Source organism: Oncorhynchus keta, chromosome 31 (genome assembly GCF_023373465.1).
Source record: "Oncorhynchus keta strain PuntledgeMale-10-30-2019 chromosome 31, Oket_V2, whole genome shotgun sequence".
Classification (NCBI taxonomy): Eukaryota; Metazoa; Chordata; class Actinopteri; order Salmoniformes; family Salmonidae; genus Oncorhynchus; species Oncorhynchus keta.
Window position 1 is genome coordinate 14587580 of NC_068451.1, and position 18331 is coordinate 14605910.

At 46.8% G+C, this 18331-nt stretch overlaps 1 protein-coding gene across 1 annotated transcript; it reads right to left on the reverse strand.

Annotated features, from left to right (window-relative positions):
- Positions 1–226: 226 nt before the first annotated feature.
- LOC118364136 (gonadotropin-releasing hormone II receptor-like) lies at positions 227–17370 on the reverse strand. The gene is made up of 4 exons (XM_035745363.2): positions 16882–17370; positions 4532–5069; positions 1380–1581; positions 227–1207 (listed from the first exon to the last, which is right to left on the reverse strand). The coding sequence occupies exons 2-4, from the start codon at positions 5066–5068 to the stop codon at positions 786–788; spliced, it is 1161 nt and encodes a 386-aa protein (XP_035601256.1). The 5' UTR covers position 5069; positions 16882–17370; the 3' UTR covers positions 227–785.
- Between the last annotated feature and the right edge of the window lie 961 nt (positions 17371–18331).

An 18331-nucleotide genomic window follows, 5' to 3' on the forward strand; every position in this document is an offset into this window, starting at 1 on the left:
ACAGTTCTGTATAGTGATGTGTGGTTATGGAGATCATCTCATGCAGCCTGGCATTGTAAAGACACAGTGTTGCATGGAAAAGCAACCTGTAGGCAGACAGCGAGCAGTGTGACATACTGTAAGCAGCATGGTGAATATATATATATATAGATATATATATATATATATATATATATATATCAGGGGACAGCCAAGGGTTTTAATGGTTCGTAGAAAGTTGTGGAACGGCCATTAAAATGAGTTTGCCTTTCCATGTGATAGTAATTGAAATAGAATGGCATGTGCTTAACTGTTGCTGTATAACTGGATATCCAACGTTGGCAGGAACGTGTTGCAGCCCAGTGGGTTCTGTTCTGCCTCCCTCTGGACCTCTTGGAAACAACAAACCATTCATGTAAGTTCACAAGATCAGAGTGGCTCCAATGCTGTAGATTAGGCCCAGAAAACATGTATTTTCTGGGTAAAGTAATCCTGAAGGATTTGAACCCTTCAACCCTTGACTTCCAATATAGTTTTGTCTCTTTATCCATCTATCCCCTTTCATCTCAGGTTGGGCTTGACCCCTAACTCAAGTGCCTCCTCCCATGCTTCAACAATGTCCTCAAAATGTCAAAGATGGGCGTACAATCAGAGGGGAGACATTTTTGGTGGTGCTGTTTAGCCTGTCACTGTCTTCACCTCACAGAATAAGTAGATCGGTCTACATACTCCTTAGTAGCGCTCATTTCCAGGTCTGCTCTCCCTCAGCTCTCCAACCTTACAGATGTACTTACTGTCAGCGCCAGTCATCTAACGTCACCTCCAGTCTCTTTGGTCTGTTCCACACCGGGGGCGTCAGAGTCCTGCTCTCTACTGTGGGGGCCCTGGTGGGTGGACAGGCGGTCCAGAGACCTGGGCGACATATTAATGTCCCTTCTTCTATAGCACCAGCACATGGCCAGGTCGGCCCGGAACGAGGGCGTGTAGAAGCCATAGATGACCGGGTCAAAACATGTGTTCAGGTTGCCGAAGACAAACAAGGCATGGTGGATGTATTCAGGCGTGACCTGCAGCATCTCCGGCTGGAACCAGTACCAGATACCCAGGAGGTAGTAGGGCGTCCAGCAGACCACGAAGGACATCACAATGATGATGGTCATCTTTAGAGTCTTCATTCGTGCTTTGGGGATCATGTCTGTGCCACTGCGTCTCAGGCAGGACTCGCCAGCTGGAAATGTATGGCACTGGTTAGTAGCTTCCTAAAGCTAATGTATCTATCATATCTCGCCTAAACATTGTCAATGTATAATATCATGTTGGAACAGCATATAGGCCTACTGAGGTTGCCATTTTGGACATGCAAGTATTTTGGTTGCCAGATTGGAATAGCTAGCTTGTACCTTTGTTCCTGTGGAGTTGCTGATTGATCTCAATGAGGATGTGTGTGTAGCAGAAGCTCATGACCAGCAGGGGGAACACGTAGAGAGTGACGAAGTAGAACATGTTGTAGACCGTCTCCTGCCATCGCTCTTTGAAGCTGCCATGGGTCACACACTGGGTGAAGTCTACGCCCTCTGCCTTGATGGCCCGGAAGATGAACAGCTGGGGAACAGGAAGTCACTGAGTAACAACAACATCTAAGATGTATGACAATCCACCTACTGTAAATACAGAAGTACCTTTCACACAGGCATACACTGGGCTACTACAGTACTACTTTAGGTTGTGTTGAGGATCATTTAATCTACCTTCAAAGTATAAAACTCAGTTGAGGTCTTGGCTGCTATTTTGTGCTGGCACACTGGCCAGAAATGGGTGGTTTAATGAAAAAATGCAGTGGCTGAGTCATGTCTGCAGTATTTTCTGATTAATGAATGCAGTGGTCAGTAGCATCACAATAGCTTTCAAGGTGGATCCATATTCTGCATTGGCTTTCAAAATGATTTGAGGACATAAATCACCATGACAGACATATATAAATACTGAATTGATTTATGATTTTATACTTTCAGTTGTATCCAATCTGAGTTGTTAGCCTTTTGCAACAATGCAATTTTACTTGTTTTCCAATCCCCAATGTATTAATAAAATGTTAGATTGTTTTCAGTGTTTAAATACTTGCTTTTACATCTCCCTCCTCCCTCTGCTGATGTTGCACATTCCTAATTCTCAGGAATATAATCACATTTCACACTCTGGGGGGCACAATTAACTAACTAATATCAGCATGCCAGGAATTTAAAGATTTCTCGCTGAAATGCCTCCTCATTTCCAGGAAGACTCCAGAAGGCATGTCCCCCTATCTGTCTATCTACCCCCTTTTCCGTGCCCCAGTGCTGCATAGGGGCGGTGATTACGTGGGATCTCAGACGGTGTGGCACTGATACGTAAATCCTGTTGTGCCCCTCTGCTGCATAGGGGCGGTGATTACGTGGGATCTCAGACGGTGTGGCACTGATACGTAAATCCTGTTATGCCCCTCTGCACTCTGCAGCCCTGAGAATTAAATTACAGGGGAAGAGCCTGAGGCAAGACGTTCAAGATGCTCATGCACTGTGGTGAATCACTCGCCTACCAGCAGGTGCACTGATAAAACTCCCAGCAGCCCCGGAGCCACTCTGGCAGCAAATTAGGCTTATTTGTCTACTCAGATACATAAATATATCCTCATGAGGGACGCATGCTGTTTCTCCCCCTTTGAATCTCCCGTTCCACACCCTGACACTCTACCCCCTTCAAGCAAACAGTCACTCTCCTGCAGCTTGAAGTAAGCCATCCAAACAATGTAGAGAAGCCTGGACTACTTTGAAGTTGTGGTGCAGTAGTATGCCATTACTCTTTGAAACCATTTTACATACTGTGCAAGAATATACCCAAGAACAATCCAAACTACGGTAAGTTAATAACTGTACATTTTCTATTTCCTTAGGCTACATTCTAAATCAGATGACTTGTAATATATTTTCTACAGGGGAAAAAAAGATGCCCCGCATTGTGAGCTTGAATTGGTTGTAGCCAAAACCAAATTCAAGATCACACTGTGGGGCAGTTTCTTTTTTATAATAATAATATATTACAAGACATAAACCACTCTGTCAAGTTCAGAGGAAATATTTAATTTCCCTGTCAAAGTGAATCCATGAATGCATCCATCCACATTTCCCTCTACACCGGCTGTCCTTACAGACCAGACCATTAACTATCACTTTCACATAATCCTTAATGCACTGCTTTTGTCAAGGGGTTTTCAGGAAAGCATTTTTCAATGACACGGTGGACAGGACTGTGTTTTTGATTCAAGGAACACATTGCCAAAGAGCCAGGGAGATCCTCAGCCTATATTCATTAAATCCCCATCTAGGTCCATCAGTATGTGTGCACAGTAGGCGAAGCGGTTTCAATTTCTGGATGAGATGAAAGTTGAGTACAGCACACCATGCAGGAACAGAATCGTAGGTAATGCCACCTCGTTTGTCACTGTGTGTGTATGTGTGTGTGTATTAGATGTACGCTTGACCTTGACCAGATTAATTCAGTATCTGTCACAAATGGTGACCTCAGCCATCCTTTCACCTGTCATCATTCACCACAGTGCATCAGCCACTGGGTCGAGAGTGTTAAACTGGCACTTGAAACATCTGTGCAAACTGATTGATTATGTGTACACTCCCGCTCAGCCCAGTCAAAGCTCCTCTCTGTCCTGGCACCCCAATTGTGGAACAAGATTCCCCCTGAAGCTAGGACAGCAGAGTCTCTGCCCATCTTCCAAAAACAACAAACCCTACCTCTTCAAAGAATATCTTAACAAACTTCTGTATTGAGGCAAAATGTACTTACGACAACTGTGATATGTGGTTATTTCACCTAGATATCTATTTATTTATTAATGTCATTTTTACCCCCTTTTTCTCCTCAACCTTGTGATTAAGATCATGTCTCATCGCTGCCGGGCTCGGGAGAGGCGAAAGTAGAGTCACGCGTCCTCCGAAACATTACCCGCCAAACCGTGCTTCTTAACATCTGCCTGCTCAACTCGGAAGCCAACTGCTCCAATATGTCAGAGGGAACACTGTTCAACTGACGACCGAGGTCAGCCTGCAGGCACCCGGTCCGCCACAAGGAGTCACTAGAGCGCGATGAGCAAAGTAAACCCCCCCCCCCGGTCAAACCCTCCCCTAACCCGGACGATGCCCTATGGGACTCCCAGTCATGGCCGGTGATCAAACCCCAGGCTGTAGTCATGCCGCAACACGGTGATGCAGTGCCTTAGACCACTGCACCACTTGGGAGGCCCCCACCTAGCTATCTTAAGATGAATGCACTTACTCTAAGTACCTTTGGATAAAAGCATCTGCTAAATTACTAAAGTGTAAATACACACTTCTAAGTGCCTTGACTAACCCACAGCAATGAGCTGCACTTGGCATGAACACGTCATCTCAACAACATACCTGGAATTAACTAAATTACTTTAATTTGAAGGAATTTACCTTGAATTTCTTGGAGTGCCACACTAGTTATAGTAAACAAGGCTACCAGGGTTTTAACTCACCTGTGGTAAGGCCAGAAGCACGCTGAGGCCCCAGGCCAGACCCAGCATCCTCTTGTTCCGGTGGTGGGAGTTGAGTGAGTCCAGCGGGTGCAGGATGGCGTGGTGCCTGTCCAGACTGACCACCACCAGGATGAAGGCTGACGAGTGCATGGCAAACAGCTTGAGGAAGCATAGCATCTTACACATGGCGTCCCCGCCATACCACTGCACCGTGATGTTCCAAATGGCATCCAGTGGCATCACCACAAAGGTCATCATTAGGTCGGCGGCGGCCAGGCTCATGATGAGGGGTCGCAAGTGAGAAGCCAGGCGCCGGCCACGCCCCCGGCACACACTGATCAATAACGCAAGGTTGCTGCAGGCAGCAAATAGGAAGAGGATTAAGGTGGCGCCGACACGGAATTGGGCAGCTCGGGTGAAGGTGGGCACCTCCCAGTCAACCAGAGGTGGAAACTGGGACATGTTTGAGAGGGTGGGTTGCATTGATCCGGTGGCACCCACTAAGGGAGGCCTCAGGAGGGACAGGTTGCCAGACATCCTGGGTTGGAAAAGACAAGGTTTATATGAATGACAAAGTAAAACATGTATGTCATTATCGTGATTACATACATTATTATCATATACACATCAAAGTTTTTATGCGTCGTCAGATATTCTACGTTGCTCTTGATAGTATACGTGATTATTAATGTAAAGACCACAGTCCACCAACCAACTCAGAGAGAAGCGTACCCACTGGGTACACCACATAATTTCAACGTGGATAATATTTGGTTGAGACATTGAGACATCAATTAGATTACAACGTATATTCACCCACTCAAAAAGCAGTGGTGTAAAGTTCCTCAGTAAAAATATTTTAAAGTACTACTTAAGTAGTTTTTTGGGGTATCTGTACTTTACTATTTATATTTTTGACAACTTTTACAAAATATTGTACTTTTTACTCCATACATTTTCCCTGGCAACCCAAAGAACTCATTACATTTTGAATGCTTAGCAAGACAGGAAAATTGTGAAATTCATATACTTATCAAGAGAACACATGGTCATCCCTACTGCCTCTGGTTTGGTGGACTCACTAAACACAAAGGCATACCAAATACTTTTAGACTTTTACTCAAGTAGTATTTTACTGGGTGACTTTCACTTTTACTTGAGTAACTTTATATAAAGGTATAATACTTTTAATCAAGTATGACAACTGGGTACTTTCCACCACTGTCAAAAAGAAAGTCAAAAGTTAGTTGAATTGCCAGTGTGTTATCACTATGCTTTCAAACTTCTAAAAGCACAACCAAATGCCAATGGAAAAACAATGTCTGATTTTTGGTTTAATTGTCACCCAAATGTCGATCACTGCACTTTTAACCATCTTAAAGCACAGCAAAGTTCAAATGGGAATACAGTGTCAGATATTTTGTTAAATGTGTTATCACTGTGTTTAATTAATCTAATAGCAGAATCAAACCTGTATTGCAGTTGAGATTACATTAATGCCATTTGAGATTCTGTGCAGATTGTGACGATCTCCAAAGACCTGCAACATCCTACGCATACTATCTTGAACATGCATGCTTTATGTGATTACATAAGAAGAAATGTATAGTTACAGTAACATCAACGTGCGAATGGACGTATTACTAATTTTAAGGTGGAATGTTACATTAGTTTGGAAGATAACTTTAGGCTAAGGCTATTTTACTGTATTACAAAAGTGATATTAAATTCAGTTTGGTTGACAATGCAACCAAACACCAACATTTAAAGGAGATGTACTGTATATATCAAGTATGAAGGGAAGACCCAGATGCAGACCACGTCAAATAAACAATAGTTTAATGTTCCAACAGGGGCAGGCAAGACGGGTATGGGTCAGAAAACCAGAGGTCAGGCAACGGTACCAGACGGCAGGCAGGCTCAGGGTAAGGCAGGGTGGTTAGGCAGGCAGGCTCAGAGTCAGGACAGGCAAGAGTCAAAACCGGGAGGGCAAGAAAAGAGAGACTAGAAAAAGCAGGCGCTGAGACACAAACCGCTGGTTGACTCGAACAAAGACGATGAACTGGCAACGGACAAACAGAGAACACAGTCTCCACACCTGGAGGGGGTGGAGACAATCACAAAGACAGGTGAAACAGATCAGGGTGTGACAGTATATACTGCTTGGATAGTTAGATCTAAGTCACTGTCTTAATCCTATTCTTTAATTTATATTTTTGGTTGAGTTAGAGACATGAATCCAACATATCATTTGTTAACTTGTGGACAATTTCAAAGGTGATATTGAATTGTTTTTGATTGTAAATGCAACAAAATACCAACATTTGAAGGAGATCTATATTCTGCATGGATAGCTCCATCTGTGCCACTGACTTAGTCTGGCTTTAATTCCAGTTTGTCTAAAAATTAATAATTGATATGTTGGATTCACGTCTTTATCTCAATAAAAAATAAAAGTTAAAGAATAAGACTAAATCAAATCATACTTTAAATGCATTTTAAATTAAGTTTGTATTGTTGAATTGTTGAATTCTGGGTTTAATTTAAACAATAGCTGTTAACTTTTCAAATGCTACAGGCCTAAATAGCATCATTGATGTTATATGATTGTGTAACGGCGTTCTTCGTTTGTCGAAAGAGAGTCGGACCGAAATGCAGAGTGGTGGTTACTCATGTCTTTAATGAAAACAATCGCGATACATGAAATAACTTATACAAAACAACAAAACGGAACGTGAAAACCTAATACAGCCTATCTGGTGAACACTACACAGAGACAGGAACAATCACCCACGAAATACACAGTGAAACCCAGGCTACCTAAATATGGTTCCCAATCAGAGACAACGAAAATCACCTGACTCTGATTGAGAACCGCCTCAGGCAGCCAAGCCTATACTACACACACCCCTAATCAACCACAATCCCAATGCCTACAAAAACCCCAATACGACAACACAAAAAACCCATGTCACACCCTGGCCTGAACAAATAATATAACGAAAACACAAAACACTATGACCAAGGCGTGACAGAACCCCCCCTAAGGTGCGGACTCCCGGACGCACCTCACAACCATAGGGATGGTCCGGGTGGGCGTCCGTCCATGGTGGCGGCTCCGGCTCGGGACGTGGACCCCACTCCATTAATGTCATAGTTCCTCCCATTCGCGTCCTGGGATAATCCACCCTCGCCGCCGACCTTGGCCTAATAGTCCTCACCCAGAACCCCACTGAACTGAGGGGCAGCTCATGACTGAGGGGCAGCTCGGGACTGAGGGGCAGCTCGGGACTGAGGGGCAGCTCGGGACTGAGGGGAAGCTCAGTACTGAGAGGAAGCCCAGTACTGAGAGGAAGCCCAGTACTGAGAGGAAGCCCAGTACTGAAATGAAGCTCAGGCAGGTAGTAGGCTCCGGTAGATCCTGGCTGGCTGGCGGATCTGGAAGATTCTGGTTGACTGGCAGATCTGGAAGAGACTGGTTGACTGGCAGATCTGGAAGAATCTTGTAGACTGACAGCTCTTTGCAGACTGGCAGCTCTGGCTGCTTCATGCAGACTGGCAGCTCTGGCTGCTCCATGCAGGCTGGCAGCACCTTGCAGACTGGCAGCTCCTTGCAGACTGACAGCTCTGGCTGCTCCATGCAGGCTGACAGCTCCTTGCAGACTGGCAGCTCCTTGCAGACTGGCAGCTCCATGCAGACTGGCAGCTCTGGCTGCTTCATGTAGACTGACAGCTCTGGCTGCTCCATGCAGGCTGACAGCTCCTTACAGACTGGCAGCTCCTTGCAGACTGGCAGCTCCTTGCAGACTGTCAGCTCTGGCTTCTTCATGTAGACTGACAGCTCTGACTGCTCCATGCAGGCTGGCAGCTCCTTGCAGACTGACAGCTCTGGCTGCTTCATGTAGACTGACAGCTCTGGCTGCTTCATGCAGACTGACAGTTCTGGCTGCTTCATGCAGACTGACAGCTCTGGCTACTCCATGCAGACTAACAGCTCCTTGCAGACTGACAGCTCTGGCTGCTCCATGCAGGCTGGCAGCTCCTTGCAGACTGACAGCTCTGGCTGCTTCATGTAGACTGACAGCTCTGGCTGCTTCATGCAGACTGACAGTTCTGGCTGCTTCATGTAGACTGACAGCTCTGGCTGCTTCATGCAGACTGACAGTTCTGGCTGCTTCATGCAGACTGGCAGCTCAGGCTGCTCCGAACAGGCGGGAGGCTCCGGCAGCGCAGGAGAGTCGAGGCGCACTGTAGGCCTGATGCGTGGTGCTGGCACTGGTGGTACTGGGCCGAGGACACGCACAGGAAGCCTGGTGCGGGGAGCTGCCACCGGAGGGCTGGTGTGTGGAGGTGGCACAGGATGGGCTAGACCGTGAAGGCGTACTGGAGATGTTGAGAGCAGTGTTGGCACAGGACGTGCAAGGCTAGGGATGTGCACAGGAGGCCTGGTGCGTGAGGCTGGCACCAACTTCACCAGCCGACTATCACGCACCTCAGGACGAGTATGGAGCGCTGACCCAGGTGCCATCAAATCCCTGACACGCTCCGTCGGACGAATCTTGTACCTAAAGCACCAAGCTAGCAACTCCCTCATTACTCTCCACTCCACTTCCCCCCCAAAAAAACAATACGACAACACAAAAAACCCATGTCACACCCTGGTCTGAACAAATAATATAACGAAAACACAAAACACTATGACCAAGGCGTGACAGATTGATAAAGTATGGTCACATTTCATTTGCTCTGTTAAACCTACCCTGTGGAATGACTTTGATTGCAACAGTGAATCTATTTAGTTTTAAGTGGAGATCTCCCCACAATAATTCTCATGATCGCACATTAGTAATAGTCAGTGAACAAAATCATAGCTAAGCAGGGCTGGGATTAGTTAAAAACTTAAAACCCTGGATGGGAGACCAAAGGGTAGATTCTCCAGTAGGAGGTGCGGCCCAGCCTATTGTTGTTTTCTGACAGTGGATTTTTTAACTTTGAAGATCTGACGTTGTTTTAAAGGTACAAATTCAACATATTTTACACAAGTAAAACAAGTGTTGTCTATGTTTACATTTGGTTACTGTAATGAGTTTCCTCCTCTTCTTCCGAAGAGGAGAGGCGAAACGGATCAGAGGACCAATACGTTGCGTGGTAATTTTCCATGGTACTTTTTAATGCTATAAGGTACACATGAACAAAACTAACAAAACAAGAAATGTGAAACTCAAAACAGTCCTATCTGGTGCACACACAGAGACAGGAAACAATCACCCACAAACACACAGTGAAACCCAGGCCACCTAAGTATGATTCTCAATCAGAGACAACTAATGACACCTGCCTCTGATTGAGAACCATACTAGGCCGAAAACATAGAAATTCCCAAAACCTAGACAAACAAACATAGACTGCCCACCCAACTCACGCCCTGACCATACTAACTAAACACAAAACACAGAAAATAAAGGTCAGAACGTGACAGTACCCCAAAGGTGCGGACTCCGGCCGCAAAACCTTGACCTGGGGAGGGTCTGGGTGGGCGTCTGTCCGCGGTGGCGGTTCTGGCGCGGACGCGGACCCCACTTCACCCTTGTCTTTGTCCGCCTTATTTTCCGCCTCCGTGGCTTTCTCACCATGGCAACCCCTCTCAATGACCCCACTGGACAGAGGGGCAGCTCGGGACAGAGGGGCAGGGGCTCTGGACAGAGGGACAGGGGCTCTGGACAGAGGGACAGGGGCTCTGGACAGAGGGACAGGGGCTCTGGCGCCTCTGGGCTGAGGGGCTCTGGCGCCTCTGGGCTGAGGGGCTCTGGCGCCTCTGGGCTGAGGGGCTCTGGCGCCTGGGCTGAGGGGCTCTGGCGCCTCTGGGCTGAGAGGCTCCGGCAGCGCGCCGGACAGGCGGGACGCCCGCAGCGGCGCCGGACAGGCGGGAGGCTCCGGCAGCGGCGCCGGACAGGAGGGACGCTAAAGCAGCGGCGCCGGACAGGCGGGACGCTTCCGCAGCGGCGCCAGACAGGCGGGACGCTCCGCAGCGGCGCCGGACAGGCGGGACGCTTTGCAGCAGCGCCGGACAGGCGGGAGGCCCGCAGCAGCGCCGGACAGGCGGGAGGACTTCCGGTAGCGGCGCCGGACAGGCGAGAGGCTCCGGTAATAGCGGCGCCGGACAGGCGGGAGGCTATCCGGACAGGCGGGAGGCTCCGGCAGCGGCGCCGGACAGGCGGGAGGCTCCGGCAGCGGCGCCGGACAGGCGGGAGGCTCCGATCCGGCAGCGGCGCCGGACAGGCGGGAGCACCTGCAGAGAGGAGACAGAGAGACAGCCTGGTGCGTGGAGCTGCTACAGGAGGCAGCGGCGCCGGACAGGCGGGACGCTCCAGCAGCGGCGCCGGACAGGCGGGAGGCTCCGGCAGCGGCGCCGGACAGGCGGGAGGCTCCGGCAGTGGCGCCGGACAGGCGGGAGGCTCCGGCAGCGGCGCCGGACAGGCGGGAGGCCCGGACAGGCGGGAGGCTCCGGCAGCGGCGCCGGACAGGCGGGAGGCTCCGGCAGTGGCGCCGGACAGGCGGGAGGCTCCGGCAGCGGCGCCGGACAGGCGGAACGCTCCGGCAGCGGCGCCGGACAGGCGGGAGCACCTGCAGGGAGGAGAATGAGAGACAGCCTGGTGCGTGGGGCTGCCACAGGAACTACCAGGCTGGGGAGACTTTCAGGAGGCTTGGTGTTAGGAGGAGCCTGAAAGACCGGGCTGTGGGGAGCACTGGAGCTCTGGTGCGCAACCTTGGCACCACTTCCCCAGGCTGGACAACTACTCGAGCCCGGACCCTCAAGAGTGCAGGCACAGGTTGAACCGGCTGTGGGTAAGCACGGGAGATCTAGTGCTTACTACACGCACCTCTCCCCTAGGCTCCACTCCCACAGTTGCCCGGTACGAGCGGAGCGCAGGCAGAGGACGCACTGCACCCTCCCAGCGCCCGGAGACACAGCACGCAGAGCCCGCAGGATAACCTGGACCAAGACTGCGGTCACCGGCGACCAGACCCGCTGAGCAGGCACCATACGCCCTGGCTCAATGCCCACACTCGCATGGCACTCTCGGGGCTGCCCTATAGCGCACCGGGCTATGGACACGCACTGGCGACACCGTGCGCTCAACCGCATAACACGGTGCCTGACCAGTAATGCGCTGCTCATAATAAGCACGAGGAGTGAGCTCAGGTCTGCTACCTGGCTTAGTACCACACCTCGTGTGCCCCCCCCAAAAAAAAAATTTGGGGCTGCCTCTCGTACCTGTCGCACTGCCGTGCTGGCTCCTCATATTGCCGCCGATCAGCTTTCGCTGCCTCCAGCTCTGCTTTGGGGCTGCGATTTTCCCCAGCCAACCTCATTCTCCTGTAACCTTCCTTGCATTGCTCCATCGAATCCCAGGCGGGCTCCGGCACTCTCCCTGGGTCGACCGCCCACCTATCTATCTCCTCCCAAGTTGTGTAGTCCAGATTCAGCTCTGATGCTGGCCGCTGTTGTTGTTGCTGCTGCTGCTGTCGTCGCTGTCCTTTACCACGCCGCTTTCCGATTGTGGTGGGTGATTCTGTAAATGAGTTTCCTCCTCTTCTTCCGAAGAGGAGAGGCGAAACGGATCAGAGGACCAATACGCGGCGTGGTAATTTTCCATGGTACTTTTTAATGCTATAAGGTACACATGAACAAAACTAACAAAACAAGAAATGTGAAACTCAAAACAGTCCTATCTGGTGCACACACAGAGACAGGAAACAATCACCCACAAACACACAGTGAAACCCAGGCCACCTAAGTATGATTCTCAATCAGAGACAACTAATGACACCTGCCTCTGATTGAGAACCATACTAGGCCGAAACATAGAAATTCCCAAAACCTAGACAAACAAACATAGACTGCCCACCCAACTCACGCCCTGACCATACTAACTAAACACAAAACACAGAAAATAAAGGTCAGAACGTGACAGTTACCATAATGACATAATCCTGAGGATGAAATACCACCCTCAAAACAACAGTTGATGACTTTTTTCAAATCCAATGTATTTTCCATGCAGATTCCACATCACAATACGTTGACAAATTAAGTTGAAACAACGTTGATTCAGCCAGTTTGTGCATGGTGGGTAATGGTATCAAGATGATAAACAATTATCCCACTGACAGAATCGCAGGGTAACATATTGTAATATCTTGGTAATCAGAATATGACGCTGCCTGTTATTGCTCAACTATACACAGAAGGCCAGTGGAGAAGTATGGGTATTCAACACACTGTTGTCACTAATGAGACATGAGGCAGCCTCCCCTGCTAATAACAAACCTCTGCAATATAACTCGCACAGTAGTCGCACAAGCACTGCATCTTCCCTACTCATTGCTGTTGTTTGTATGGCTCTAGTTGGCCTCCCAAATATCCCTCTATTCTGTTAGCTAGACACAGGTTTGGCATGTCAGCTAAACTCTTGCCCAGTGTAACATATTCAGCTGAAGTCCTGAACACCAAGAAAATGGCCATATAGATGCTACTGTACTTTTCACGACAGATGTTTGTGAGGAAATGTACATAGGATGTATGTTTGAATGGAAGGCTCTGTGTGGAATTGGACTTGAGATAAATGCACTGTATTGAAAAAACATACATTAAATCCTATGCTCAATAAGAAATACAGGACCAGCTGTTTCAAATAAGCTGTAGTGTTGGTGAGAAGCATTGCAATCATTAATTTGCAAAACAATGATGCAACCTGATCCGATTCAGTGACCCCAATTGGGTTGTAATAGAGGCCTACCTACCTGTAAATAACCACGTTGACTCTGACCATGATGGATCTGTATTTATACCACTTTATGGCCAATGCAAATCAGCCCACACACAGAGCACAATAACTGGCCTGTGTTGTGTCCTAGCCCCAGAGGACTGCAATCAGTACCCTAAAGCATCATTGTGTGCACTGTTTGTGGACTGATTCATAATGGCACAGTGATGTGCAGAACACCATGGATCATAGTGGGGGAGCGAGATGTCTTTGCATATCAAAGTGTAATGACAAGCCTAAAGCCTAAAGTGAGAGGCTGATCCAGGAGGACTTCATGTACTGTATATCACACACATAGAGGTAATAAGGTTGGAAATAGGATTATGATGAGATAAATTATCAGTATTCATCATTCATTTGATCTTACAGCTTAATATCAAATGAGATAAGATGATCCGTTCATTGACCTGGCCAAGGCTTTCGACTCTGTCAATCACCACATCCTCATCGGCAGATTCGATAGCCTTGGTTTCTCAAATGATTGCCTTGCCTGGTTCACCAACTACTTCTCTGATAGAGTACAGTGTGTCAAATTGGAGGGCCTGTTGTCCTGGCTTCTGGCAGTCTCTATGGGGGTGCCACAGGGTTCAATTCTTGGACCGACTCTCTTCTCTGTATACATCAATGATGTCGCTCTTGCTGCTGGTGAGTCTCTGATCCATCTCTACGCAGACGACACCATTCTGTACACTTTTGGCCCTTCTTTGGACACCGTGTTAACAACCCTCCAGACGAGCTTCAATGCCATTACATCTCTCCTTCCGTGGCCTCCAATTGCTCTTAAATACAAGTAAAACTAAATGCATGCTCTTCAACCGATCGCTGCCTGCACCTGCCCGCCCGTCCAACATCACTACTCTGGATGGTTCTGACTTAGAATATGTGGACAACTACAAATGCCTAGGTGTCTGGTTAGACTGTAAACTCTCCTTCCAGACTCACATCAAACATCTCCAATCCAAAGTTAAATCTAGAATTGGCTTCCTATTTCGCAACAAAGCATCCTTCACTCATGCTGCCAAACATACCCTTGTAAATCTGACCATCCTACCGATCCTCGAATTTGGCGATGGCATTTACAAAATAGCCTCCAACACTCTACTCAGCAAATTGGATGCGGTTTATCACAGTGCCATCCGTTTTGTCACCAAAGCCCCATATACTACCCAACACTGCGACCTGTACACACTCGTTGGCTGGCCCAAGCTTCATACTTGTCACCAAATCCACTGGCTCCAGGTCATCTACAAGACCCTGCTAGGTAAAGTCTCCCCGTATCTCAGCTCGCTGGTCACCATGGCAACACCCACCTATAGCACGCGCTCCAGCAGGTATATCTCTCTGGTCAACCCCAAAACCAATTCTTCCTTTGGCCGCCTCTCCTTCCAGTTCTCTGCTGCCAATGACTGGAACGAACTACAAAAATCTCTGAAACTGGAAACACTTATCTCCCTCACTAGCTTTAAGCACCAGCTGTCAGAGCAGCTCACAGATTACTGCACTTGTACATAGCCCATCTATAATTTAGCCCAAACAACTACCTCTCCCCCTACTGTATTTATTTATTTAGCTCCTTTGCACCCCATTATTTCTATCTCTACCTTGCACATTCTTCCACTGCAAATCTACCATTCCAGTGTTTTACTTGCTATATTGTATTTACTTCGCCACCATGTCCTTTTTTTGTTGCCTTTACCTCCCTTATCTCACCTCATTTGCTCACATCGTATATAGACTTATATTTCTACTGTATTATTGACCGTATGTTTGTTTTACTCCATGTGTAACTCTGTGTTGTTGTATGTGTCGAACTGCTTTGCTTTATCTTGGCCAGGTCGCAATTGTAAATGAGAACTTGTTCTCAACTTGCCTACCTGGTTAAATAAAGGTGAAATAAATTTTAAAGATCAGACAGTATGTCAGTGACTATACATCTTCTCTTAGCAAGTGCAGTAGATTTAAATACCACCAATCAACAATCGTCAAAACATTATTAACGAGTACTCAAACACATGAACTGTTCACCTAGAGTAAGATGGAATGACGCTGAACCTGGAAACAAGAAAAGCCAGTGTTGTTTAGACTACATGTGTCGTCTGCCTGCTGACTATTGGCTTGAAAGTCAATGTAGAGGACTGCAGAGCCTTTACCTTACCCCACTCCAGAGCTGTCAACACCCTCTCCAAACACATTGGCCTGTGAATACTAAAGAAAAGAAGAAAGATAATGTGTTTCTACAGCAGGGACATTGGGACAGGGAGACTTCTGCTCTTCGCCAGAGAGAAATGTCACACCAGAATGTGCTGAAAAAGCCGACTGGTGCAATGGATTTCTCGTCAGCTCATTTCGTTTGTCAGCCTACCCTGGGAATTAACAGAGTTTATAAATATTTTACAAAGGGCATTGTCATGTGTAATGACTCATATGCAGAGATGGTGTTCGTTCTTGGTTTGTATAACACAGGGAAAGGCACATTAAATTGATATAATGGTCATTTTCAGCCTCTTCTGACCATGACTTGTTTCAATTCGGCCCCTTCAGATCCCTGATGGCCCCAGTACTGATGCTGAGAACATTGACACAGCACTGCACTTAAAGTAGCAGCACAAAGACAACCTTTACCCTTTCAGTTTAGATGACTGTGGACTAAGTGTGTGTGTGTGTCCTATGCCCCACACACACACACACTCCCTCTATCTATTTGTGGCTGTGGTTGTTTTCCCATCCACTGAAGAATCCCTGGCACCGGCACGCAAAGGTGTCTGAAGGACATTGGGATCAAGTTTCACGCAGTAAATCGATCATCCCAGCATGCACCAGTAGCCTACTAGGGTCTTCAATCAGTGTTTACGATGTACACTCATGAATAATTGTTTTGCATCACTGCAAAGCAGCGGCAATGTAAGTCCTACATCGAAACCCCTGAGCCGTTCTACTCTTCAGCAAGGCAGTTAACCCCCAACATCAACTGCTCGCCGGCCGCCGTTTACGTTGTAAGGCAGCTCCCCGCACCTACCTGATTCAGAGGGGTTGGGTTAAATGCGGAAGACATATTTCGGCTGGCGTCACTGTTTTTGCTATATTGGCGTGTATGTATTCACGTAAAAACGTCAGGGTCGATTCGGAAACAACAGCAATCTGATGGATGGGTCAATGGGATTCTAAACTTTAAGTGGGGCGAAAATCCTTTTACTTAACCTTTGAAAATGGAAGGTAAAAAAATGAAAGTATAAGATCTATATATTTGCAACGTTTTGCCTTTATATTTTGGACATTTGTTTGTTTTCATGGAGTAAATGGACAAGAAGCGTAGATATGCAGGGTTATTGCATATTTTATTATATTGATTGTTTCGTACCATATAGTCCTTTAGCAAATTAGGATATGTATTTTTATGCCACTATAATGTAGGCTATACAAGTTACTCCAATGTATCCTATAGCACGTTTATGTATGCTAGTCATCTGTCCACATGATGACAACATGCAGTGCGATATATTACAGGACAATGCTCACTCTTACCTTGTTTAACGCTCAACTCACTTGGAATGCGCGCATTCCCTCACAATACGCCACAAAGCACACTTTCTCTCCGATACAATGTTGTGTATTCCAATTGATCAGCTCAGCCGTAATGCAATGATAAATCTGTATTATCTTCAGTTGCCGCAGCATCAAGGATCATTGAAAACCATAATTACGTATTCGTCTCCAAAGTAGACCTACAACAATTTCAGCGTTTCGGTTGATCCATCTTTCACTCAGTTTTCTTTTTGTATATCTCAATATCCATCGGAGTTTAAAAAGAATGATCCAATGTCCAATCCTTGTCGGGCTCCGAGGTTGGCGAAATAGGTTCTGCAGCTACAATGCAATTCAACAGACCACTCTATCCCACTACTTGCCTTCATCAAAAATAGACATGGGAGGGGAGCTGTCCATAGACGCAGGTGCTGAAGTGCTGAAAAGAAACCTGGTGCATCAAAAGCAGACTACAGATTATTTGGCAATACTGATTTGCAGGCGCGTGCACAATATGGGTCTACCTGTGCCAGAACACCTGCCCCTTTTCCCTCCCACTTGCCAAGTGGTCTTTTGTGTGGTGGTATAATTTAATATTTTTGTACAGTTTGTCATTGTTGTTCTGAACCCACTTCCACCTAGTTGTCGTTATGACGTCAAATTCGCCACCCCCTGTATGGAGATTAGTGCTGAGCGATTAGTTTTTTTTTGGAGGTAGGTTCAGTTTCGATTTCAGTTTATTTTTTATACATTAAATGCACTATGCATTATGTGGGTCGAATGTTGTAACAACACATATAAAACAATTAAAAGTAAAAATGTTAGTGATAATAATAATAATAATATATGCCATTTAGCAGACGCTTTTATCCAAAGCGACTTACAGTCATGTGTGCATACATTCTACGTATGGGTGGTCCCGGGAATCGAACCCACTACCCTGGCGTTACAAGCGCCATGCTCTACCAACTGAGCTACATAAGGACCATTACTGCTTATCACTTAACCACAATGTATTCACATTACTTCACTTTATTTCATTCCAAGTCATCTCATTTCTATAGAGCTGCTGCCTATAGTCTGCCAAATCAACATTTTAGTAGTTCTTCAAAGTAAATAAAACAAACATTTATGACTACTGAATGCCATGTATCAATCACCAATCTGCTCCACACGGTTCTTATTATAATAGCTCAGTGCTCCACACAGACCGGACAAGTATGCAGGTGACCAATGGATTATTGTCATTATAGTTAATTACCATGTTTTCTGTGCTAATATGTAGCCTATTGGCCTGTTGGAAACTAAAATAACCTACGACATTGCATAGTTCAGGCTTGATCTGATTGATCTCTACATAAACTGCACATTGAGCACACGGAAAAAAAACCTCTTAAAATGAAATTCAAATCATTTAAACTTGGTCAATTAGTTGTTTAAAACCCCCAAA

Excerpts from the sequence above, each read along its gene's own strand:
- LOC118364136 (XM_035745363.2), bottom strand. The coding sequence starts at position 5,068 with ATGTCTGGCAACCTGTCCCTCCTGAGGCCTCCCTTAGTGGGTGCCACC. Across the intron at positions 1,582-4,531 it reads TGCTTCTGGCCTTACCACAG|CTGTTCATCTTCCGGGCCAT; the intron begins GTGAGTTAAAAC and ends CCTGTTCCCCAG. Across the intron at positions 1,208-1,379 it reads GCAACTCCACAGGAACAAAG|CTGGCGAGTCCTGCCTGAGA; the intron begins GTACAAGCTAGC and ends ATACATTTCCAG.